At 40.5% G+C, this 19,840-nt stretch overlaps 1 protein-coding gene across 2 annotated transcripts in view; it reads right to left on the minus strand.

The window, feature by feature from the left end:
* The window catches only part of tbc1d22a (TBC1 domain family, member 22a), a 106,656-nt gene that overhangs the window by 83,669 nt on the left and 3,147 nt on the right, over window positions 1-19,840 (minus strand). For both annotated transcript variants that reach the window (XM_029495037.1, XM_029495038.1), the window contains exons 4-6: window positions 19,452-19,716; window positions 16,442-16,624; window positions 1,623-1,693 (exon numbers count right to left, since the gene is read on the minus strand). In XM_029495037.1, coding sequence (XP_029350897.1) covers window positions 1,623-1,693; window positions 16,442-16,624; window positions 19,452-19,716 — 519 coding nt within the window. The remainder of the gene's footprint in view (window positions 1-1,622; window positions 1,694-16,441; window positions 16,625-19,451; window positions 19,717-19,840) is intronic.

Consider the following 19,840-nt stretch of genomic DNA (forward strand, 5'->3'; position numbering starts at 1 on the left):
TGACTGCTGGATGAACTACAGCTGAACAGATGAACTACAGCTGGTAAAGGCTTATTATTTTACTTACAATTCTTCCATTGCGTTCGTTGCACCTACAGGCTTTACAAATTCTCGTCTTTCTACAGTAATGCCATGTTTCTTTTCTGTGTATACTTGTAACTGTGTTATTCAAAGGGCGGTATGAATCATTGTGTGACATAAGTCTGAATTTGACTGATGGTCACTGATCATAGCCAGTCTCTCTGCAAAGTGGCCTTTTCCAATTGCCTCCTAATTGTAGGTGGGTCTCTAGCACACGGAGCTGCAGCCCAGGGACGATTAGCCTAGCTTTTCATAAATCATGGATCCTGATAAAATTCCACCTCGACCCCAAAAGGTCTAAACATGTCCCCCCCCAAAAAAATAAAATAAATAAAATAAGGCTTTGAGTATCAACAGAGGTATCGAACCTTAAAGGAGGAATCAATTTTGTATTTCACCCTCTCTTTTTACAGTATCCTACAAACCCATCATTTGATTTTCCTCTTTCGTCTTTTCACTTCACAACTTAGTTTTGTTCTTGATGCTTTTCTGTGGTTTTTTTACTTCATTCTTTGCCCTCCACACAATCCCCACCGCTGCTGTCTCAATGTTTCTTTTCTCTGCAGGGAAGCAAGAGGCAGTCCAGCTGTACTTTACACAGGCCACAGGCCAGCTGTGCTTTGCTACTACAAAGTTTAGTGCACTGTTCTCTTTACAAATACAAATGCTACAAATAACCACATATGAATGAATATGTATGCACATAATAGGCACCCAAGCATCCCAAACAAACTATCAAGATGCATAAAAAAGATCTAACGCGCGATCTAACAAGACAAACACGGACTAACAATTATTCAGGTGTTATTTTTGCAACATCAGCTCAAACACCCATACAAGTAAACATATATACACAAACACATACAAATAGCAAGCTAAAGTAACAAATGCACCCTTCCCCCCCAGTGAACTTGGCTGCCTATGATGCACCCAGTGTTTTGCAACTTCATACAGCATTATGAGCCTTCACTTCAATGAAAAACCAAAAACAGCAGACATGAATGCTTAAAGCAGCCAGTACGTAACCTCCCATCCTCCAAAAAACAGGCACACAGACACACATGCAAACCTTTAATGACATCTTTTCTGCGGCACATTAGCTATTGTGCGGTAATTAATGAGAGAGTCATGGCATTCAAAAAGCCAGTCTTCCCTCTGCAGACTAGGAGCTGTACACCACAACAATGGCTTAATGAGTAAACACACCGTGCGTCTCATGAATAAATTATTTGTGCCTTGCAATTAATTTTCCCTATTGAAGTGTAAAAAAAAAAAAAGCAGGACTATTACCAGTCTTCATAAATCAAAAAAGGGAGGGTGTGAGGGTAAAGAACATGACAGCAACTTTGTCTGTTTGTGTGTGTGTGTGTGTGTACGCATGCTTAAGATCATCAGTAATGTGTTTATTATTGGTGCAATCTGCGTGCATGAGGCTGTGTGCCCATTAGATTTCCTTCGTGTTCAGGGATGAAGTTAATCTTTTGTAGTCAGTGTGCGCACATGTTTGTTTGTGTGTGCGTGTGTGTGAGAGAGCAACTTACTGAAAGGAGTTTCCACGTAATCGGTCGGACCTGCCGTGGGATTCCAGACCAGCTAAGTTTCCGCAGCTCCTCTGTAAAACAACCACAAAAAACACAAGAAGGTAAATTTACATTCAACATTGAGCCTGTTCACACAAACAAGTACATTTTCCTCTAGAAATGATCCATATTATTGGCCAATATAACTCTCTATGCATTACACATCCAGAAGATCATATATTTTCACCAATCACGAACACCACTTTCCAGAACTGAGGCTACAGATGTGTCTTCTTCGTCTGTTAATGCAGTGGGGACCACTTTATGGACTTCTAGAGAGCGCTGACTAGTTTATCTATATGATAACCGGCTTAGTAGATGTTAGACAGCAAATGAAGTGGCAACTATTATGTGATTCATAATTTTTATAATATTTCCTTCTGAACTGTAATAATTTGGAAATTTATTATGCAATATCCAACAAATATCGCGGAATCACATGCAACAAAGGAAACCAAACCAGCGTCTGACAGCTACCTTGCAGCCTTTTGTTTATGGGGCATGCACTTGAAAATCCTTTACTAAAGGATTTTGGACATATTAGCATTTCAAAAGCAAAAAAAAAAAAAAAAAAAACTCATCTAGGAAAGAATAGATGGTCAATCAAAAATGGGGGTCAAAAAAAGAATGTGGAAAAGAAAGAGCACTCCATGGAATCACTATTTTAATATTAAATGAAGCTCTTATTTGATTAAACAACATGACAGCAAATGCTACCTAAATTGCTGAAAACACTGTCTCTCACCAGAAAAGACACTTGGCTGAAAACAATTTGCAGGACAATAAAAACTATATCAATAAAAGTAATTTCAGGGCATTATTTGACAAGTAAATCTTGTTCATGGAGAGCTAGATCAACCATTCAATGTTGCGTTCAGTGAAGCAATCATCTCCTCACTGTCTTTCTGTCTGTCTCCCACCACTGAAATTATCTGATGGTGCAAGAGTGGATTATTAACTACATTCTTCTCCTTAGGTCTGGTGGGAGAGCTGGTGGACAATAATCTGATGGACAGGAGGTGAAAAATCAACTTTTAAACTGGCAGAGAGCAGTTCCCTTTGGGTCCACAAAGACCCAAAAAATATAGCTTAATGCTAAGTGCTACACATTATCTCCAAACCCTACATTTTGTTTTCACTAACTAACTAACACACACACACACACACACACACACACACAGAGACAGAGTGGCAGAGGATGGGTGCATACAGGGATCAGCACTGACTCGAGAGAAAAAGCTTTGTCTTGTATTTAGCAGTTTATTCCTTTCATCATATTTTCCGTAACTCAGTACTGCTCAGGGCCTTCCCTGTGTTACCTCCACCCTGCAGCATGGCCCTTCTTGTGGGTTCTAAGATAATAGCCCAGTCACAGACATTTCAGATCATGTGTGTGGCTCCTGAGTGACTTGTGGATTGTGCAGAATATTTGATACACATTATGTATTTCAGGATTGTTTTTTTTAGGAACAGGAGGTCCTTGGTTGAGTTCACTTTAACCTTCCCTCATTCTTTATTCAAAGATTGGCCTCCTTATGTAATGTGCAAGTCTATAAAAGCCATCAGTGTTCCATTCAAGACCAATTCTCAGAGCCAAATAGACAAAATCATCCATCTCTCCAAACTCTCATAACATAAAAAGTGATATATTAAATGTTTTTCCAGAACTAATGGTGTTGAAGTGAATATGACCTTTGACCATTTGCATTAAATTGTGTCATAAGCAGTGTATAAATTCTTGATGTATGGAATAAAATCATGTCTTGTGACCTTTGCGTTCCAGACTTGCCCTATTTGAAATTGAAGCGCTTCCTGAGTTATTTGGGCAAGAAGACTGGCCACAGCTGTCACTGGCACAGAAAAATAAAAAAAAAGACACAATAGAAAACGCTTTGCTTGTAATTGCACTGTTGCTGTTTCACTTGCATTCCAAGAGTGAAGGAAATTGATTTCCGTGCAAATGAAATTGCAGTGTCTTTACGTACTTTTCTGAGTAAAAGAAAAAGAAACAAACAAATGTACTTAATGAATGAAGTCAAATTCTTCCCCTACTCTTATTCAAGGCGCTGGCTGGAAATTGATAAGCTCTTCGCCCAGAGTGAACAGTATTGATTAGTGCTGCCAAATGACTCTGCCTTGCCTGTTCTTCAAGGCAAATGCAATGGCGAGTCCGTGACAGATAGCAGAATAGGAAATAGCAATCACCTAAACAGCAATGGGCTAAGTCCATTGGCTAAATTGAGTGAAACGCATTAGAGCTTGTTCAGCTGATGGGAGTAGCCATTTATTCACTATAGTTCCTGTGCATCTTCCACAAGATCTCCCTTACCTTGTCCCCTGTGACTTTAATTATATAGAAATTCAATACAGTGATCTAGTGCGTAGCATGGCTCTTCTGGTTTGGAGGGTGTCACAGAACCACAGTGTGGGAAGGTTTTGATTACCCCAAGGCTCACTGTGCAGCAGCAAGTTGCATTTAAAAACAAGGATTTAAAAAAAAAAAAAAAAAAAAAACTCGCTTGGACACAACCAAAGCAAAGCAGAGGTGCTGCATGTTTTCCTTATCGTCTGTGTCTTTGCTCAGGAAGGGAGAGCAAGTGGGGGGCAACATACAGCTATATGTGCAGATGTTTGAAAATGAAGGGGAAAAAAAAAAGAACTCTGTGGCAACAGAATTAGAAAGAAGTGTACATACAAGACCCCTGTAGTCCACTCGTGTCTAGCTTGAGGCTAGCAGCTTGAGACTGTATTAGCTACAACTGAACAGTGAGGGCTCCAGTTTCATTATGGGAATTCAAGGAGTCAGAATTGGACAAGGACAAAGAATATATTAAGTTGAAACATAAAAACCCTGGTTCCTCTGGTACATATATTAATTTTTTAAACTAATTATTTTTTTTAAACACAGCCTCTTAGTAGGCAACTGTTTAGCATTATGGACCTGTCTCTGGAATCCTTGCCAGGCGAAGTCCCAGTGTGGTTCGTTAGGATACATCCTGTTATGCAGGTTCATAAAAGACAGAATCATGAGTTCCCTCTGCTGATTTCTACGACTGCATTTCAAGGGACGTGGATCATTTTCTGTCCAAATTTTGCTTCAGCTCTCACAGTCGCCCCCTTTACTGCTCACTGGAAGAAATTTGGCATCTTTGAATATCAAAACCCAATACCAGCATGCATTCATGCAAGTACACCATTAGGCCACTCTCAGTGGCACATGTAGAGTGGGACACCTGCAGTGAAGTTGTGGAGGATTTATTTACACAAAGTCTGAGTCTTTTAGGGTGAAATCGTTAGCACCTCTCTATTCATTACTCTTCTAAGAGCTAGTCAAGGGTGTCTCTCCTCTTTCCTTGGACCCTTTGAACCTTCATTTGCACTGCCAGACAAAGAAATTAGTCCATGAATCTTGTGGACTCAGGCTTAATTAAACTATGTTATATTTTCCCCACCTGGCATTAATCTCACAGTAGGGGGTATAGAGAGGAGGGGTGAGGAGGCGTGGTGTGCACATGGGCTAATGATCTTTACATCCTGATGCTGCAGTGATCCCCCTTTGGTCAAGCATTTTGCAGAACAGGTTTGTGGAAGAAAGAATGAACAAGAGCATTGAAGAGGCTTTTTTGTGTGTGTGTGTGTTTTGGTGGTGGTGGTGGTGGGGGGGGGGGGGGGGGGGGGGGGCTGCATAAATGCGTGGAAAGGGCAAGGAGCAAATATTTACTTGGCTTTCTGTGGCCAACAGAACAAGCAGAGGTGTCCGTTCGACCCATACATCATACACAGAAAATGGCAGACACAGCCTCTACTCCTGCAAATCGCTGTACTCCCAACACACTCTGGCAGAGAGAGCCAGACCGCTGCAGAATCCAAATCAACGTGAGCTTGGATGACTTATAGACCCACGGCTTGACTGTCAGAGTGCTGATGCGCTGCACTGGAAGAATGCATGAAAGGACAATGGCAAATTCTTTTAGTATGAATCTTTCATCACGTTCTTCCAATTTCACACATTTTAATTAGTACTGGGCTAAAAGGCTGCTTTGAGAAGAGATCTGCATGAGAAAATACATGATCTATAATCCATCTGTGAAATGGACTCTATGGTGATGCTTTATTCGGATGCAAATATACCCTCAAAGGAAATGTTTCCATCCCCCCTATTTCCTAAATATATACCATACAGCCGCATCCATCTCGGCTCTAGTTCCTGAGAAATTATTTCTGAGAAATAAAACTCCACTCTCCACAGTGGGCAGAACGAGAGGCCAATATGAGCATAGTTGACATACAGGCTAAATTGCAGATGTCATTTCATTAGCTCATGTCTCAGAAAACATATCTTACTCTCTAGGGTATCTCCAGTGCATTATGAATGAGAGAGTCAAGCCCTAGGTCCTCCGAAATAAATTATAAGCATTTTGTGATTTTGAAAATGAATCTGTTGTTTTTGCTAAGTGGGCTCTTGTCAAAACGTGGGCACACCCAAAAAAAAAATAAAAATAAAAATAAAGTTTCGGCAGACGACACAATACTAGCTGTTCCTGTCAGTTCCAGTGAACAAAGTTAGCAATGCAAAAAACCTATTTTTAGCTGCCAAATGTGTAAAACCCTCACCCCCACAAACACAATGTAATATGTACTAAATAAAACTAATTGTTATGATGATCATCGTTGAACAAAAACATGCAGAGCCAACTCATTAAAGCAAAAACTATTAACCCCACTTGCACTCATTTCAGAGAGCACATTTAGTGGTGTGAGAAGGGACAAGAGGAAGCACGGTTTCCCCATTGGGACTGAGAAACTATCACACTATTATCCCTATGTTTTGGACTCAGTGTGATCAGAACTGTGGGTGTTTGTCATGCTGGTAGGCTCCAGCCTCAGGGGATTGGCCTGGAGGAGGCTCTATTTCTCACTGGCATGAAAAACACCTGTAAGATCAGCAATGTGCGATTCAAGGGCAACCACTGCTAGTCTTTCTTCAGTGTGTCTACTGTATTCCATTATGCATGAACTTACAGAGGTGCACTTTGTCTTGGCTGGAGTTAAGCTGGGGACCACAGGGGGTGATTAGGACACCATGTACCTTCTGTTGAACACCCACAACAGCTGCTCTGATGTGGGACTCTCAGAGGTAATGAATGCTCAATGACTCTTGAAACATTCAGAGGGCAAAATATAACTAAATATCATGTTTTCGTTTCATCAAAACTTATTTAGCAAGCAAAGAGAACCAAAAGCATAAAGAAACGGTAGCATGAAAGTAATTGAAAAAGGAGAGGGAAGGTCGCATCAAATGAACACACCGTGGAGTTTCTCAGAGCAGTTGCTCTTTTGCCGACAGTAGCTCCAGTAAGGCAGAGTGGGACTCTTGATAAAGGCCACCTCAACTCTACTGTACTTGCTGAGGGAGGGAAGAATGTGTCTTATTCACCTCCCTGGCCCAGATTCTCTCGGACTGCATGGGGATTTGGACCACTTACGTGTAGGTCATAGGACCATTTCTGTCGAGATATATAATACGTTTTGAGTCAAGAGCTGAAGTGAAACCAAAACCTGGGGGTTTTGTTCCACAGATGAATTTGCAATAACACAAATGACTAAAAATCCAGCACTGGAACAAAGCTGTACTAGATTAAAAGGAAGGTAATTCAAACGTAAGCCTTATTGCAGCTTTATTATGGATAAAGACAAAACCAAGTAGTGACATGAGTAGCACAACTGCTGTGCTGGCAATTTTTTCCTCCCAACTATAGTTTTCTTATGTGCAGACAAATTAATAGTGTTTAACTTTTACTTAATTTCTGTTGAGCGTTAGAATGTGAAAAAGTAAAACCTACTTCTGAATTTCATTTTATGGAAACAACAGTTAAATAAAGGCCGGACATCATGTCACAGCTTTGGCTTTCTCCCAGCACTGGATCTATGGTTCCTTCAGAATGTAATTTAGGTTTTAATCTTGATTACACACAAAAGAGTATGGATTTTGCCTCGTGACTGGTCTGAAACAATGGAGCTCTAAGAGATAAACTGGCCAAGTCAGGACACTTACAATGAACAACCTGTATTGGGTTAGGAAAAAAAAAAAAAAAGGATCACTATGTTTGTCAACATGCGTGTATGTGTGACAAGAAGTGTGAACATGTGAGTGTGTACCTGCACGTCTTCTATGTCTGCTTGTCCACCTGCCTGTCACTCAGTCTACCTGCCTGTGTGCATGGTTGTGTATGAGGGCCAGTAAGAAGAACAGGAGAAGTGAAAAGGGAAGAGGTGCTGTCAGTCAGTGCTGGCTGAGCAAAGAGCTGATGGAAGAAGGAGGGAGTACGGTTGGCGGGCCGGAGCCATGCACTATTCAGGCATCATTCAGACGGAGCGCGACCACTGGGGCAAAACACCACAAGGGTCTCAGCAACACATATTTTTACGCATGTGAAGACTCCACACACACCTGCCAAAAACTGGAGCTCCTGTTCTCCAGCAAGAGCTGCCTCAGCAAATCAAGAATGAACGGTTCAGCACCAAGGCTTCTTTATATAAGCAGTTTAAGCCTCAAGAAGCACAACAATCAGTATCGCCATCTTCTGCTGTAAACGCAGTGGTAAATAATTGCAAAAAATTTATGAATTTATTCCCCCTCTTGCAGGCATTGTCCCAGTGTCATCTGAAGCCTTTCAACCAGTGAGGTCAGAAAAACAATACAGTCAGTACAGACACCTTTATCACACAGTGTATTAAAAAGTTAAGCTCCCCTCCTATAAACCTTGAATACTGTGAGAGAGTCCTGAACGGTCTAACTCATCTAGAGGACAAAGTGATGGCGCCAGGGAGCAGACGGCTCGTAAACTAATGGGACTCTTGTAAAAAGATACTCCCCCCTGGATTATACCTGCTCAGGAGGCCTGATGGATGGCCCAGATGGCTGTGAGAGGACACTGAACGTAGATGAGCGTACAGGTGTGAGAATGTGTGTGCACGGTGTAACAAGAACTTGTAGTCAATTCCCTGGATCCTGGCCAGACTATAACTGATTCAGATGGAACAAGCTTTAAACTATCTGACCAAGTGACATTCTTTATCTGAGGACACAAAGGTTTATGAGGGAATACCCAAACATTTCTCCATTGAAAAAATAAGTCTTACAGTGGAACTAATATGTATTTTGATGACCAAACATGTATGAAGTTGTTGACCTAATTACACACACACACAAAACACATACACAGATAGCCCCTACTGATAAGGGAAGGTGAAACATTTGTTTATAAAAAAGTCAAATATAACTAAAAAAAAAAAAACTAAAGTATTTTGAACAGTTTTTTCTTGTATGCAAAGGTTTCCACCAAAACTTTAATGGCCTATACAAGTCAGTTGACTCCGACTTAATTTCTATTTTCGTAAGGAATATCTACAAATGTGCCGAAATTGACAATTTTTTCTATGTGTGACACTTTATATAATATTTGGTTTCAAACAGGCATAGCATTTAATCTCCTTAAAAAGGTTTTTAAGGACTTTAACATGGATTATTGCTTTTAAATTATTTGATATGGCAAGATATTAATTAAAACCTTCATGGAAACCATTTTATATATGTGGGGTATATATATCCCAGCTTAACATTACCATAGTTGTTCAAACTTGGCAGCACCATTTAGACAGAATTAATAAAAACAAGCTCTTTTTTCTTACACTTTTAGCTAAATATAGATAATGAAGTGTAGGTTTAAATGGAAGCTGCTGCCAGTGGACACACAAAGCGGCACTTCCCAGCGGCCAGCAGAGAACAGGTGCGAACTGTAAATGCTGAAGTGTGTTCAGTCAAGCTTCTCTTTGAAAAGACAGGATGAAAAGTTCACATGGACGACCACATGGTGTAACAGAGTCAGCCAGACAATCCAGGAGACTACCGGCACAGGAGACAGCTGGTGGTTGGCCCAACCTTATTAAGTCAGCTGTTTTGCCTTGGGACATTCTTGGAGGTAACACACAGACAATTTGTATGCATATACTGTAAATATCATAAATATCCCATTTTAAAGCAGAAATTACAAAATACTGTGACTTCAAGGTTCAGTATTTCTTACAGCACTGACTCTCAAAGAAAGAGAAAAAATTACTACATGCTACTAAGGCCTCAAAGAAACCCAGCATTAGAAATTCACATGTAAACCTCTCTCTCCCTCTCTGTGTAAATTTGCCACATTCCCCAAAGAATACCTAGACAGTCTAATGCAAAATTATCTCTTCTTCTACATTTTCCAAGCCGAAGACACACACCTCTGAAATTGTCACACATGCACATTGAGTTAAATTGAATTACATCGCCATTTCCCCACTTTGATGGCTGTTATTAACTTTGCAAACAGTGTTGATCAAGTCCATCATATGGTGGCTGCTGTGTAACAGGATTGCAGATTGTGGCACCATACAGTGTGGAGCAAGCAATCCGTGGCATGAAGTAACAGGCCTACTAACGGGCAAGGCTGCTGCAGTGAGGGTGGTGGCACAGTCAGGGAGGAGCCGTGGCTGTGTTGGTGGTGGTGGAGGTGTAACAAAGAGCTGCAGCACCCCCAACAGAGGGTAGAGACACACCGACAGGCGGCAATGCAGTGACAGGAATAGTGCAAGTTTTGTGCAAGTGTATATTCTTGAGAGCAGTTATTCGTTGTAATTTGCTTGCTTATGGTTTTATTGTGACTATATTTGGATCTGTAAAGGTACCGTCAAACTCTGGATATTCAGCAAAAATGGTGCATCCGTGAGGTGGACACAGCCTTGTAAAGTGACCACACAGAAAACAAAAAAAGGAAACAAGAAGAGGAGTACACGCAAACAAAGACTGCAAAGGTGCTGATTAAAAGGCAAAGTAAAAGACAGAGTGAGGATAAATTGCCAGGAAAGAGAGGAGGAGAAAGGACCATTGCCATAGCAACAGCAGTATTTCTGTCATCCAGCAATAACTGTTTGATGTCAGATGCCAGCTCCTGGTCTTAAAATCTATTAAAAAGAAAAAGATATGCAGAAAAGTCTGTAAAACCTGACATTATGGCTTCGAGCCCATCATATAGCAAGTAGCTTACAGAAGGTTTACTGCAGCAAACATACACACACACACACAAAAAAAAAAAAAAAAAAAAATCTACCGCACACACAGACACTATTTATTCCTGAATTTTGAGCAGAGCTGGCAGGGAATTTGTGTTTTGTTTTTAAATGCAGCTGAGTAGTAAAGGGCTGAAATCTATAACAAGCTAGTGAAAAGTAAATACATGACAGACCATATTATCAAACACATCATTATAGTTGGGCCTCAACTTGGCGACCTGTCCGGGGTGTGACCCGCCCAATGTGAGCTGTGACTGGCTCCAGCACCATCCGCAACCCAGAAACAGATAAGCAGTAGACGATGAATGAAGACTAGAATGAAACTCAGCTGGGCACATACCTTTGCCACAAACAAACATTTTCTTCCACCAGGACCAGGTTTTCATCTGAATCTGCACAAAACTGCACAAATCTATGGACGTCAACACCATAAACGTGTCTGTTTTCTTACATTGAGATCCAACATTATTTCCTCACAAAGTGATGGAAATGAGGGAACATGCCATATCCCACAGTTTTGTTTTTTTTTACCAAATTTAATGAGGCCTTCCCAGGTCCATGATACACCCTCCAACAAGTTTGGTATAAATTGCTTCAATACTTTTTGCATAATCCTGCTGACAAACAGACAAGGGTGAAAACATAAAACCTCCACAGCGGAAGCAAAAATGCCCCTGGTCATATAGCAAAATCAACAGCTTTGGATTTTATTTAAGTGGTGTGGAAAGAAATGGTTTTGGGGAATAGAAGGCTGTTTCTGTGATCAGGTTTATGGCAGCTTTAGTTGCAAGCACTAATAGATGCTATGATGCTGCTCAATATCAAGGTCTGTACAAATTAGTGATTTTTTTTCCCTTATCTCTCTTTTTTTTTTAGATGTAATAATTTCAGTTAAAAACATCTGGAACCTCAGAAGCTGCTTTAGATTTGATCTTGCCAGAGATCAGAACAGTGCTTCTGCTTAGTGTTGATACAGAAAATCCTCAGAATTGGCTGAGTATTCAAGCACATTCTCCTGATGTGAACATTGCTATAAAAATACCATTTTCAACTACAAATAACAGCATTATGCTTGGTGATGCAACAGCACTAATGAGGTGAGACTCATAACCTGGGCAAAGATTGTATATTATTCGGTTTTCCTCCCTTCTTCATGTTTCCCGGCTGAAATAACTCCTTCCTCTCTGAGTGCACTACGGGTGCTGTGTTGAGGTTCACACAGCAGACTGACTCGCCTTAGGACATCGGGAATAATTAGGCAAGATCACCCTGACATCAATCAACCAACTCTTGCGCAATCACAGGTCATCACCTTCTACATGACCTTACATGCGAAAGAGGCCACTGTCGCAAGGCTCAACAGAGAGAGAAAGAGTGAGAAAGAGAGCTAAAGAGAAGTATGCTAGCGATCTGAATGTAAAGGAGATCACAGAGGCAAGTAGGGCAGGTGCAATAATCAAAGTAAAAAGGAGCCGAGGCGGAAAAACAAGCAGATATAGACCTTGTTGTCTTTTTCCACCACAAATCTCCTTACAGTTTTCTTCTATCAGTTCTAAAGCAAAGTTTTGTGTCACTTGAGGCATGCAAAGTGTAAATTTCTGCTGCCTACATTCATGACAAGACTAACTAGGCTGTGGAACAAAGTCAAAGTAACTGTAAATCAACATTATAGGCCGAGTCTATCGAGTTCAGAAAAATCAGACCCACAGTCAGACACATACATACATACGCACTGCAAACTCCAGAGACTGGCACACATGTCAGGGGGCTTGTCCCAAAAACATGGCTGCCTCTACAATTAATTACACCATTCAAGTGAAGGGCCAGCCAATGGATCATCCCAGCCCCTCTACCCCCTTCCTTCAAGCTCAAGGACATTGAGTCGTGTTTCTCTCTTACACAAGGGGGCATCATCCCTAATGACAGTGTCTACTGGCATGTGAGGGACTTTTTTTAAGTATGAATGTGTCCCAGGCAGCATGTGGGGACAGTGATCTTCATGTTGAATACAAGGAAGTTAACCCATCTTGTCATCAAATTTGGAACTGAAATTTGCAATTTCGCCCACATGTAAAAGTTAAAAATCTCAATATTTTAAAACCAGACATACCCTTAGCCAAAACAGATTGTAAACCATGGTCTAAAAATGACTCACAGCAACAAGCAAAGAACGATATTTGTTTTTGTCCTAGAAATATTTAGTTACGCATGGTTTGAGCTCCTTCACGTCGGGGCAATTTCATTTTTTGTATTCTCATCTATATCACATTCTTTGTTGCTGCAATGACCCAATTTCCCCATGGGGATCATTAAAGTTTCATCTTTTCTTATCTTATCTGCCCCGATCCCTCTCCCCTCCCCTATCACCCCTCCCTTCCTTTCGAATCCTTCACTTAATTATGTCCTGTGAATGAAGTTCATCTTTCATGTTGCCAGCAGCCGGCAGCGTGGCTCGCCTGTTCTTGGCTATCTAATCATGGCGCAGAGACTAAACTAAATTTAGACAGCCAGCTTGTGATGCCTGGCGGGCCCTAATGGGGGCTGACATCTCAAGACATGTTGCTGATGTACAGGATATACTCTACTTGAGCAGTCAGCGACCACAGTTAACTAATGCTGATGACTTGTGAACCAGTTTGTTTTACTCGAAAAGTTTGCAAGGGGATCAGAGACACAAACACACATACACACTGTGCTGACTAAGGCCATTCAAACTTAATGAAATTCAGCCTTTACATTTTAGGATGTGAGCCAACACTCCCAGTGTGTACCTGACAATAATCCATACGTAATCTGCACGTGGCAAGTACAGCTGTGACAAGCAGCTTCAAGTGATAGAAACTTTGACGCACAGCAAAGCTACCGTCAGCCATGTCTGTATAGAATTTGTGAATGCAGGTTAATGAACTGGAACACATTTTAATGTTGTGGTCACTGTTCTTAGGTAAATGGAAGTATGACTTCTCTATGTATGAAAAAGTGGAACTAAGCCTTTACACCTCAGCTCCAGATAAATTGCCCTGGTGATGTCACTTGAGTCTCAGTCAGCTGGGGCCAAAGACTGCACGTTTGAAATTGAAAACAATCTTGGAGTTAGAAAGCGGTGAGGTAACCAGGCCTCTCAGCCTGTTCCTCCTCACTGACTGAGGCTAAATTAACCGCAACTGGCATAACCTGCTGACCAAACTGTCAAAAGTCGAGTATAACTTTGAGTAATACAGGCACCTTCTCATGTTACCTCAGCCTCCTGCATCTTACTTCATGATGTTGAATACATCATAAAAGTAAATAATTGGAGGGGAACACTTTTACTCTTATCAAAAATCAAGGAATCAGAGGCCATTTCATGCCTGATAAATCTGTTGCTTTGTGCTTGTTGGAAATATATTCATATATGTCAGGTAATAATCATAAGAAATATCAATGCAGAAACGTGACTAACAAGGAGAACCAAGATCCTGCCTACTTTCAGCAGGGCAGATCATGATATTCTTCTTCTATGCCCAAATATCAGTCGCATCCAGTAACATCAGAGGCTTCACTGTAGGAAGCGTGGCAGGTGACAGATGGAGAAATATTCAGTCTGCACTGTTAAGCTAACAGATGAGGCCACATGCTATATTGCTAAACTCTACAGGTAAATATAGAATGTCAAATATGGGTTGAAAAATCAAATATTCAAGGTTTTAACATTGCTGCTAAGTGCTGCAATGAAGCAGGGCATAGCCCAAGTGACACATTGGTACCTTATAAAACCTTAAGAGTCCCAAAAAAAACCAAAAACAAAAACATGGAAACGCAGAAAGGGAGCCAAAGTGTAAGCACAGTTGGGTGAAGGAGACAACTGCCTCTGAAAACTAACACAGGCAACATGGGATGGGCCAATACATCAGTAGAAAAGACCACCAAGTTGCTCTATTTTATTTAAACAACTTTTTATTCTGACACCAACCACACTGGAGGCCTCACTGCTGCTGCTGCTGCTTCTGATACCAAGGTCAACTACAATGCTGCTGGTACACACTCTGCGGACAACTGATGCAAATAATGCTTACTGTGTTGATGGGGGGAGGGGGAAAAAGAAAATCACAATTTAAATAATGTTATGTGTACTGCAAATATTTAATAGAAAACAGCCTGAAAAGCCCAGCATCTGTATCTGGCTATAGTTCCATTGTTTAACAATAAAAGCCTTCTGGGGCATACATTACCGCTGAAAAACATCATGGCATTTACTCTGAAAGAGCTCGAAAAAGTGTGTCCTTGCATGGACAGCAGTGACACCAAATTTCTGTACAACATCCATGAGAAAGGATTAGAAAGAGGAGGAAGAATGTGAATGAATTAATTGCCATAATAACAGCCTATCTCAAATAATTGCTTGGTTACCTCTTCAGTTGAGGTAAATTATGATCAAGGCCAACATTAGCAAATAGAGGGTACGAACTTTGTCATTTCTGCAGTGAAATGTGTCAAATGCTCTTTTTTTTTTTTTCTCCTTTGGCTAAGGATGAGGATGATTTTATTAGCATTCACTGTGCATGAGCTGGAATGAAATACGGCACTCTGGTCCACTTGAACAAATAACAACAATAAAATACAAAAGAAAGACAATATTACTACCACCCTAAATTAGACTTTAGGGATCTAAACAGGAACAGAAGCCATTCCTTTGCTACCCTCCCCTAATTCCACTTCATGCTCCCCTTCCAATCACACACTACGAGCAAATAAAAACTATCCAAGGACATAAAGTATACATCTTTAATCATAACACAGAAAAGGCCTGAATGCAAAAGTGCTTTGAGCACAGACTTTGCCAGTTCACCTTCCTCCATTAATGCCCACAACTGCTCAGATATCTTACATGCCAGCATCTGTGCTTTTACCAAAACTGACAGAGGTCATGGGAACAAACACTTTAAATTCATTATTTTTGTCTCCTTTTAGCCATACATAGCTTATTAAAACTTACTGTATCTTACCAGAATTAGTTTTTAGAATGCTGCCATCTCTACCTTAAAATACTGATAAAAAATAAATAAATTCTCTGAATGGCAGTCACAAAAACTTAACTAAGTGCTAGTCTTGATCTTGCATGAGCATAGTTTGTTGTTTGTTCTTCATTTATATTAAATGTTTACTCTCATGATAAACTGATCATACCTGCATAATGTAACAGATATAAGGCACATGGCATGACAGTATATCCTGTCTGGAATGGTTGAAATTGAACACTCAACCAAACCTTTATTTATTTTAACTTGATGCAACAAGTTTGTGAGTAGGATTCTCCAAAACTTAGTTTTAGAGGACAAAAAGTTAACTGTAAGAATGGACTTCTGCAAGGATTTCAAGGCTACTGGAGCACCAGTGATGGCAAACAAAGTCTCTAGGGTTGGATAAACAATAAAGGCCTGTCATTTGGTTAGAACAAAGGCCTGTCATTTGCTTTTGTTGTTGGTGGTATTTTTTCCCCTTGTAATCTGCATGTCCAGATGGCAGGATGACTTTCTCCCTCACAGCATCGTTAAAAGTGCAGCACAGCTGGCAGGCTGAGAGCAGGCAAAAAGCACAAGGAAATGAAAAAGTAAAGAGCCCAGAGAACAAAAAAGAAAAAAGCAGAAGTAGACAAAAGCTGGGAAGTGTGGAGAGGAGGGTGCGCCCCTTACCCAGATCTGTGTTGGGCCCAGCCAGCAAATGTTTGAACTTATCCAGACGGGATGCTTCCCTCTCGGTCATGGCTGGGGTGCCAGATGTGTTCTGGTCAGCCATGCGAGCCACTAGCGGGATGACGGGTGGCCGGTGAGGCAGAGACTGCTGTCTGTGGAGGGCTGCACATTCACCTGCTGCATCTAGTGGGCATATAAAAAATAAACACATGATACAGCATGAAGGCTTACTACAACTACAACATAATTGATGAGGATGATGCAGCACAGAATCTTGTGAAAAGCTAATTGCCAAACTGAAACAAACATATCTTGACAAATGTAAAATGCTTCTGTTTAATTAAGAATTTACAATACATCTTCGAAAGATAATAGTCATCGAATGCATTCATTTCTCCCTTCTGATCACAGGATGGAAGCCGACAGGACATCTACAGCTCCATATTGCTTTCACTTGGCTTGACAATGGCAACCGTTTAGCTATCCAATTAAATCTCAAGGATTGGACTTCAATCTCATTTCACTGTAATTTTACTGAGCCCAGATTCTTCTACTGTGTTTCTATTCATATTCCACTTTTTATACTTTTTTCAAGAGAAGGAAGAAATGTTCATGACCTTCCTTCAGCTTTCATATGTGCTGTAAACCGGTGAAACAATGTTGCACTAACTGCTCTGCAGTTAGTCTGTCTGCTAGTTAAACTGTTATATCACGATCCCCATGCTCATGATTTTCATTTTACTTATCTGTAATAATAAAAAAGCAAAGAGTAGAAATGTGGTTAACACATGAAGGACATAATGTTACAGTAACTGGATTTTTTTCAATTCAGCTATAATATTAGTGTACAGTTTCTCACATAATTTTTAAGACAGGTGGCAATGACTGCAGTTATGGTTAATGGTTTGTTTTGTAATGAGCCTCCAGCACGACAACAGTTGTTGCAAAATTTCTGTGAAGCATCTATAACGAGTACACAAACACATTAATTCAGTCTGCTGAGGCCCACATGTTCCCCCAGATGTGCAAAAAACAAAATAGAGAAAAAGCAACACACACACACACACACACACACACACAAAACACAGACACAGACAGTCACAGACAAGTGATGAACAAGATTGTGAGGTTAGGACATCGGACTAGAAATGGACACTCCTTCTGTTACACCAAGGAAAGCTTCATAAAGAGCCGTGCCAATGTTTCTCAGTGCTGCAGCGAACTGTGACACATTGTCAGTGTGCGGATGGAGTCACACAAACACTCCAGAGAAATTAAGAAAACTGGAAAGCTGCCGACTTTAATACCCTTTTCAGTTTTTACAGGAACAAATAAAAAGCTACAAATCTGTTCTCAACCACTTTATTTGCACTTTCAAAAATTAAAAAAGATTATTAATGTCACAGTTTGTTTGCAGTGGAACATTTGTTGTGACTGTTACAATGAACCCTTTTATAGCCTATTTAATAACTTTTAACTTTTAAAGGGGCTGTAAAAGAAAAGGCCACGTTAGACCATGCAGGCTATGCCTGCTTGTCAATCACAGTTTACTGTCTCAATTACTACAAATAAGGGAGGAAAAATATACGCGTGCAAGTTCATTAGCATAAACAGAGAGCATATCCTCTGAACCAATATTACAGAAAATTACAGTGTGTAGTGTAGATTTTTGTCAGGAACAACAGATATCCCTAATGACCATTAACTTCTCTGTGAGTATATTTGTCTCTCTCTTGCTGTCTTAGACACAGTGCAGCCAGATGATGAGTGCCAATTCTGTGAGAGATATATGGAGAGTCTGAGCCCCACTAATGAAAGCCATGCTGTGTGCCATTATCTAATTAGACTGGGGAAAGTGTGTTCACTTTTTTCTTTAAGAAAATAAGTTCTTTAAATCTCACTTACCTACCTGTGAGGTACACGTTTTAAAGAGTACATCAGTGTTTTTGCTAGCAAAATACTGAAAGTGCAAAACGTGTCACCCTGCATATCCCTACATGACATAACAGTGCATGCAGGCCTTTGCTGCACCTTTGCTGAGGAGATAAAGGAAGCTCCCTGAAGGCAACTGGCTGCTCATGTTATCTGCATCTAAACACAGCAACAGGCAAATCAGCAGACGTCCAATCAAACAAACAGACGACCAACTGGACAGCAGCATTTGCTGTTGCGGCCACAGCTGCGCCTGCTGCTGCTGCTGATGTTACAACCTGTAATACACTTCTCCAAAACCTTCTCTTCTATGTGTGCGTAAAATGAATAACAGTGCTACATTGCTTTACATATGAACACTTCTATCTTCTAACTAAAATGAATTGATCATAAATAATTTTAATACTTTTAATATACTATTATTTGTCAGTTCTCACACTGTTTAAATTCCGCACCCCCTGCCTAAACCACAAGCATGTCCAACCAAAGCACAATGTTGGCAATCTATCAATAACCCTGCTCTACACAGTGAAAACATCTGCCAAATAATTTTTCGCTAATTTATCTGCAGTTTGGGTGCTAGATGGTTTTTCCTGAAACGTGACATTATTTCTATTTGTTGACACAAAAACAGCTGTGAGACAGGCGTATAAAACAATGTGGACAAAAACACAAAACAATGGCAAAGAGGCAAACAATTGCAGTTTTTAAACTTGGAAAAATGGGAAAGTCATTTCCTAAAATCCTGAATATGGTTCACCCATTCTATTCAAGTTTATGTTGAAAATGCTTAAAAGCTCATATTTCCTGATTTTTCCCCAAACAATCAAATCCTTATCAAAAGTAAACACAATGTTCATCCTAAAATTAAAATAAAATCATGAAACAAGGTCAAAAGTTACAGCCAATTACTAATACTATGACTGATAATAATCGTCATCCAGTTACACAGGGGTTTCAGAATGTCTTTGTAAAATACCACATGACATGGGTGCACTCCAAGTTAATAATGTCTACCTTTTCAGCATGCAGCTGAGCTAGAAAACTTTCACGACACTGAGCAATGGTATTCACTAACCTTTGGGTGACCCAATTGGAGCTTCACTGTGGGACTTCACCATGCGGCCATCAGGATAAGGGCTGCTTTGGGAACCAAACGACACCTCTGGGCTGGTCACATCTCCCTCCTCCACCCTGTCCTCCTCGTCGTCCTCCTCCTCCTCCTCCTCCTCCTCTTGCTCCTCCACCACTGCCTCCTCTTGTGTGTCCTCATCTCTCTGTTCCAATTCTGTTGTGTCGTCCAGTCTCTGTCTCTCCTGCTGTTTACTGTGATTTTCAATCACCTGTGGAGTTTCAATAATATTCAGGAGTGAGCAGAAATATGGAAATTACTGTTTCTAGATTTATTAAAATTATATTAATAAAATTGCTGATTTTCAACTTGAAATGTATGTTTTTTTCTATTGC

This window comes from Echeneis naucrates, chromosome 23 (assembly GCF_900963305.1).
Source record: "Echeneis naucrates chromosome 23, fEcheNa1.1, whole genome shotgun sequence".
Lineage (NCBI taxonomy): Eukaryota > Metazoa > Chordata > Actinopteri > Carangiformes > Echeneidae > Echeneis > Echeneis naucrates.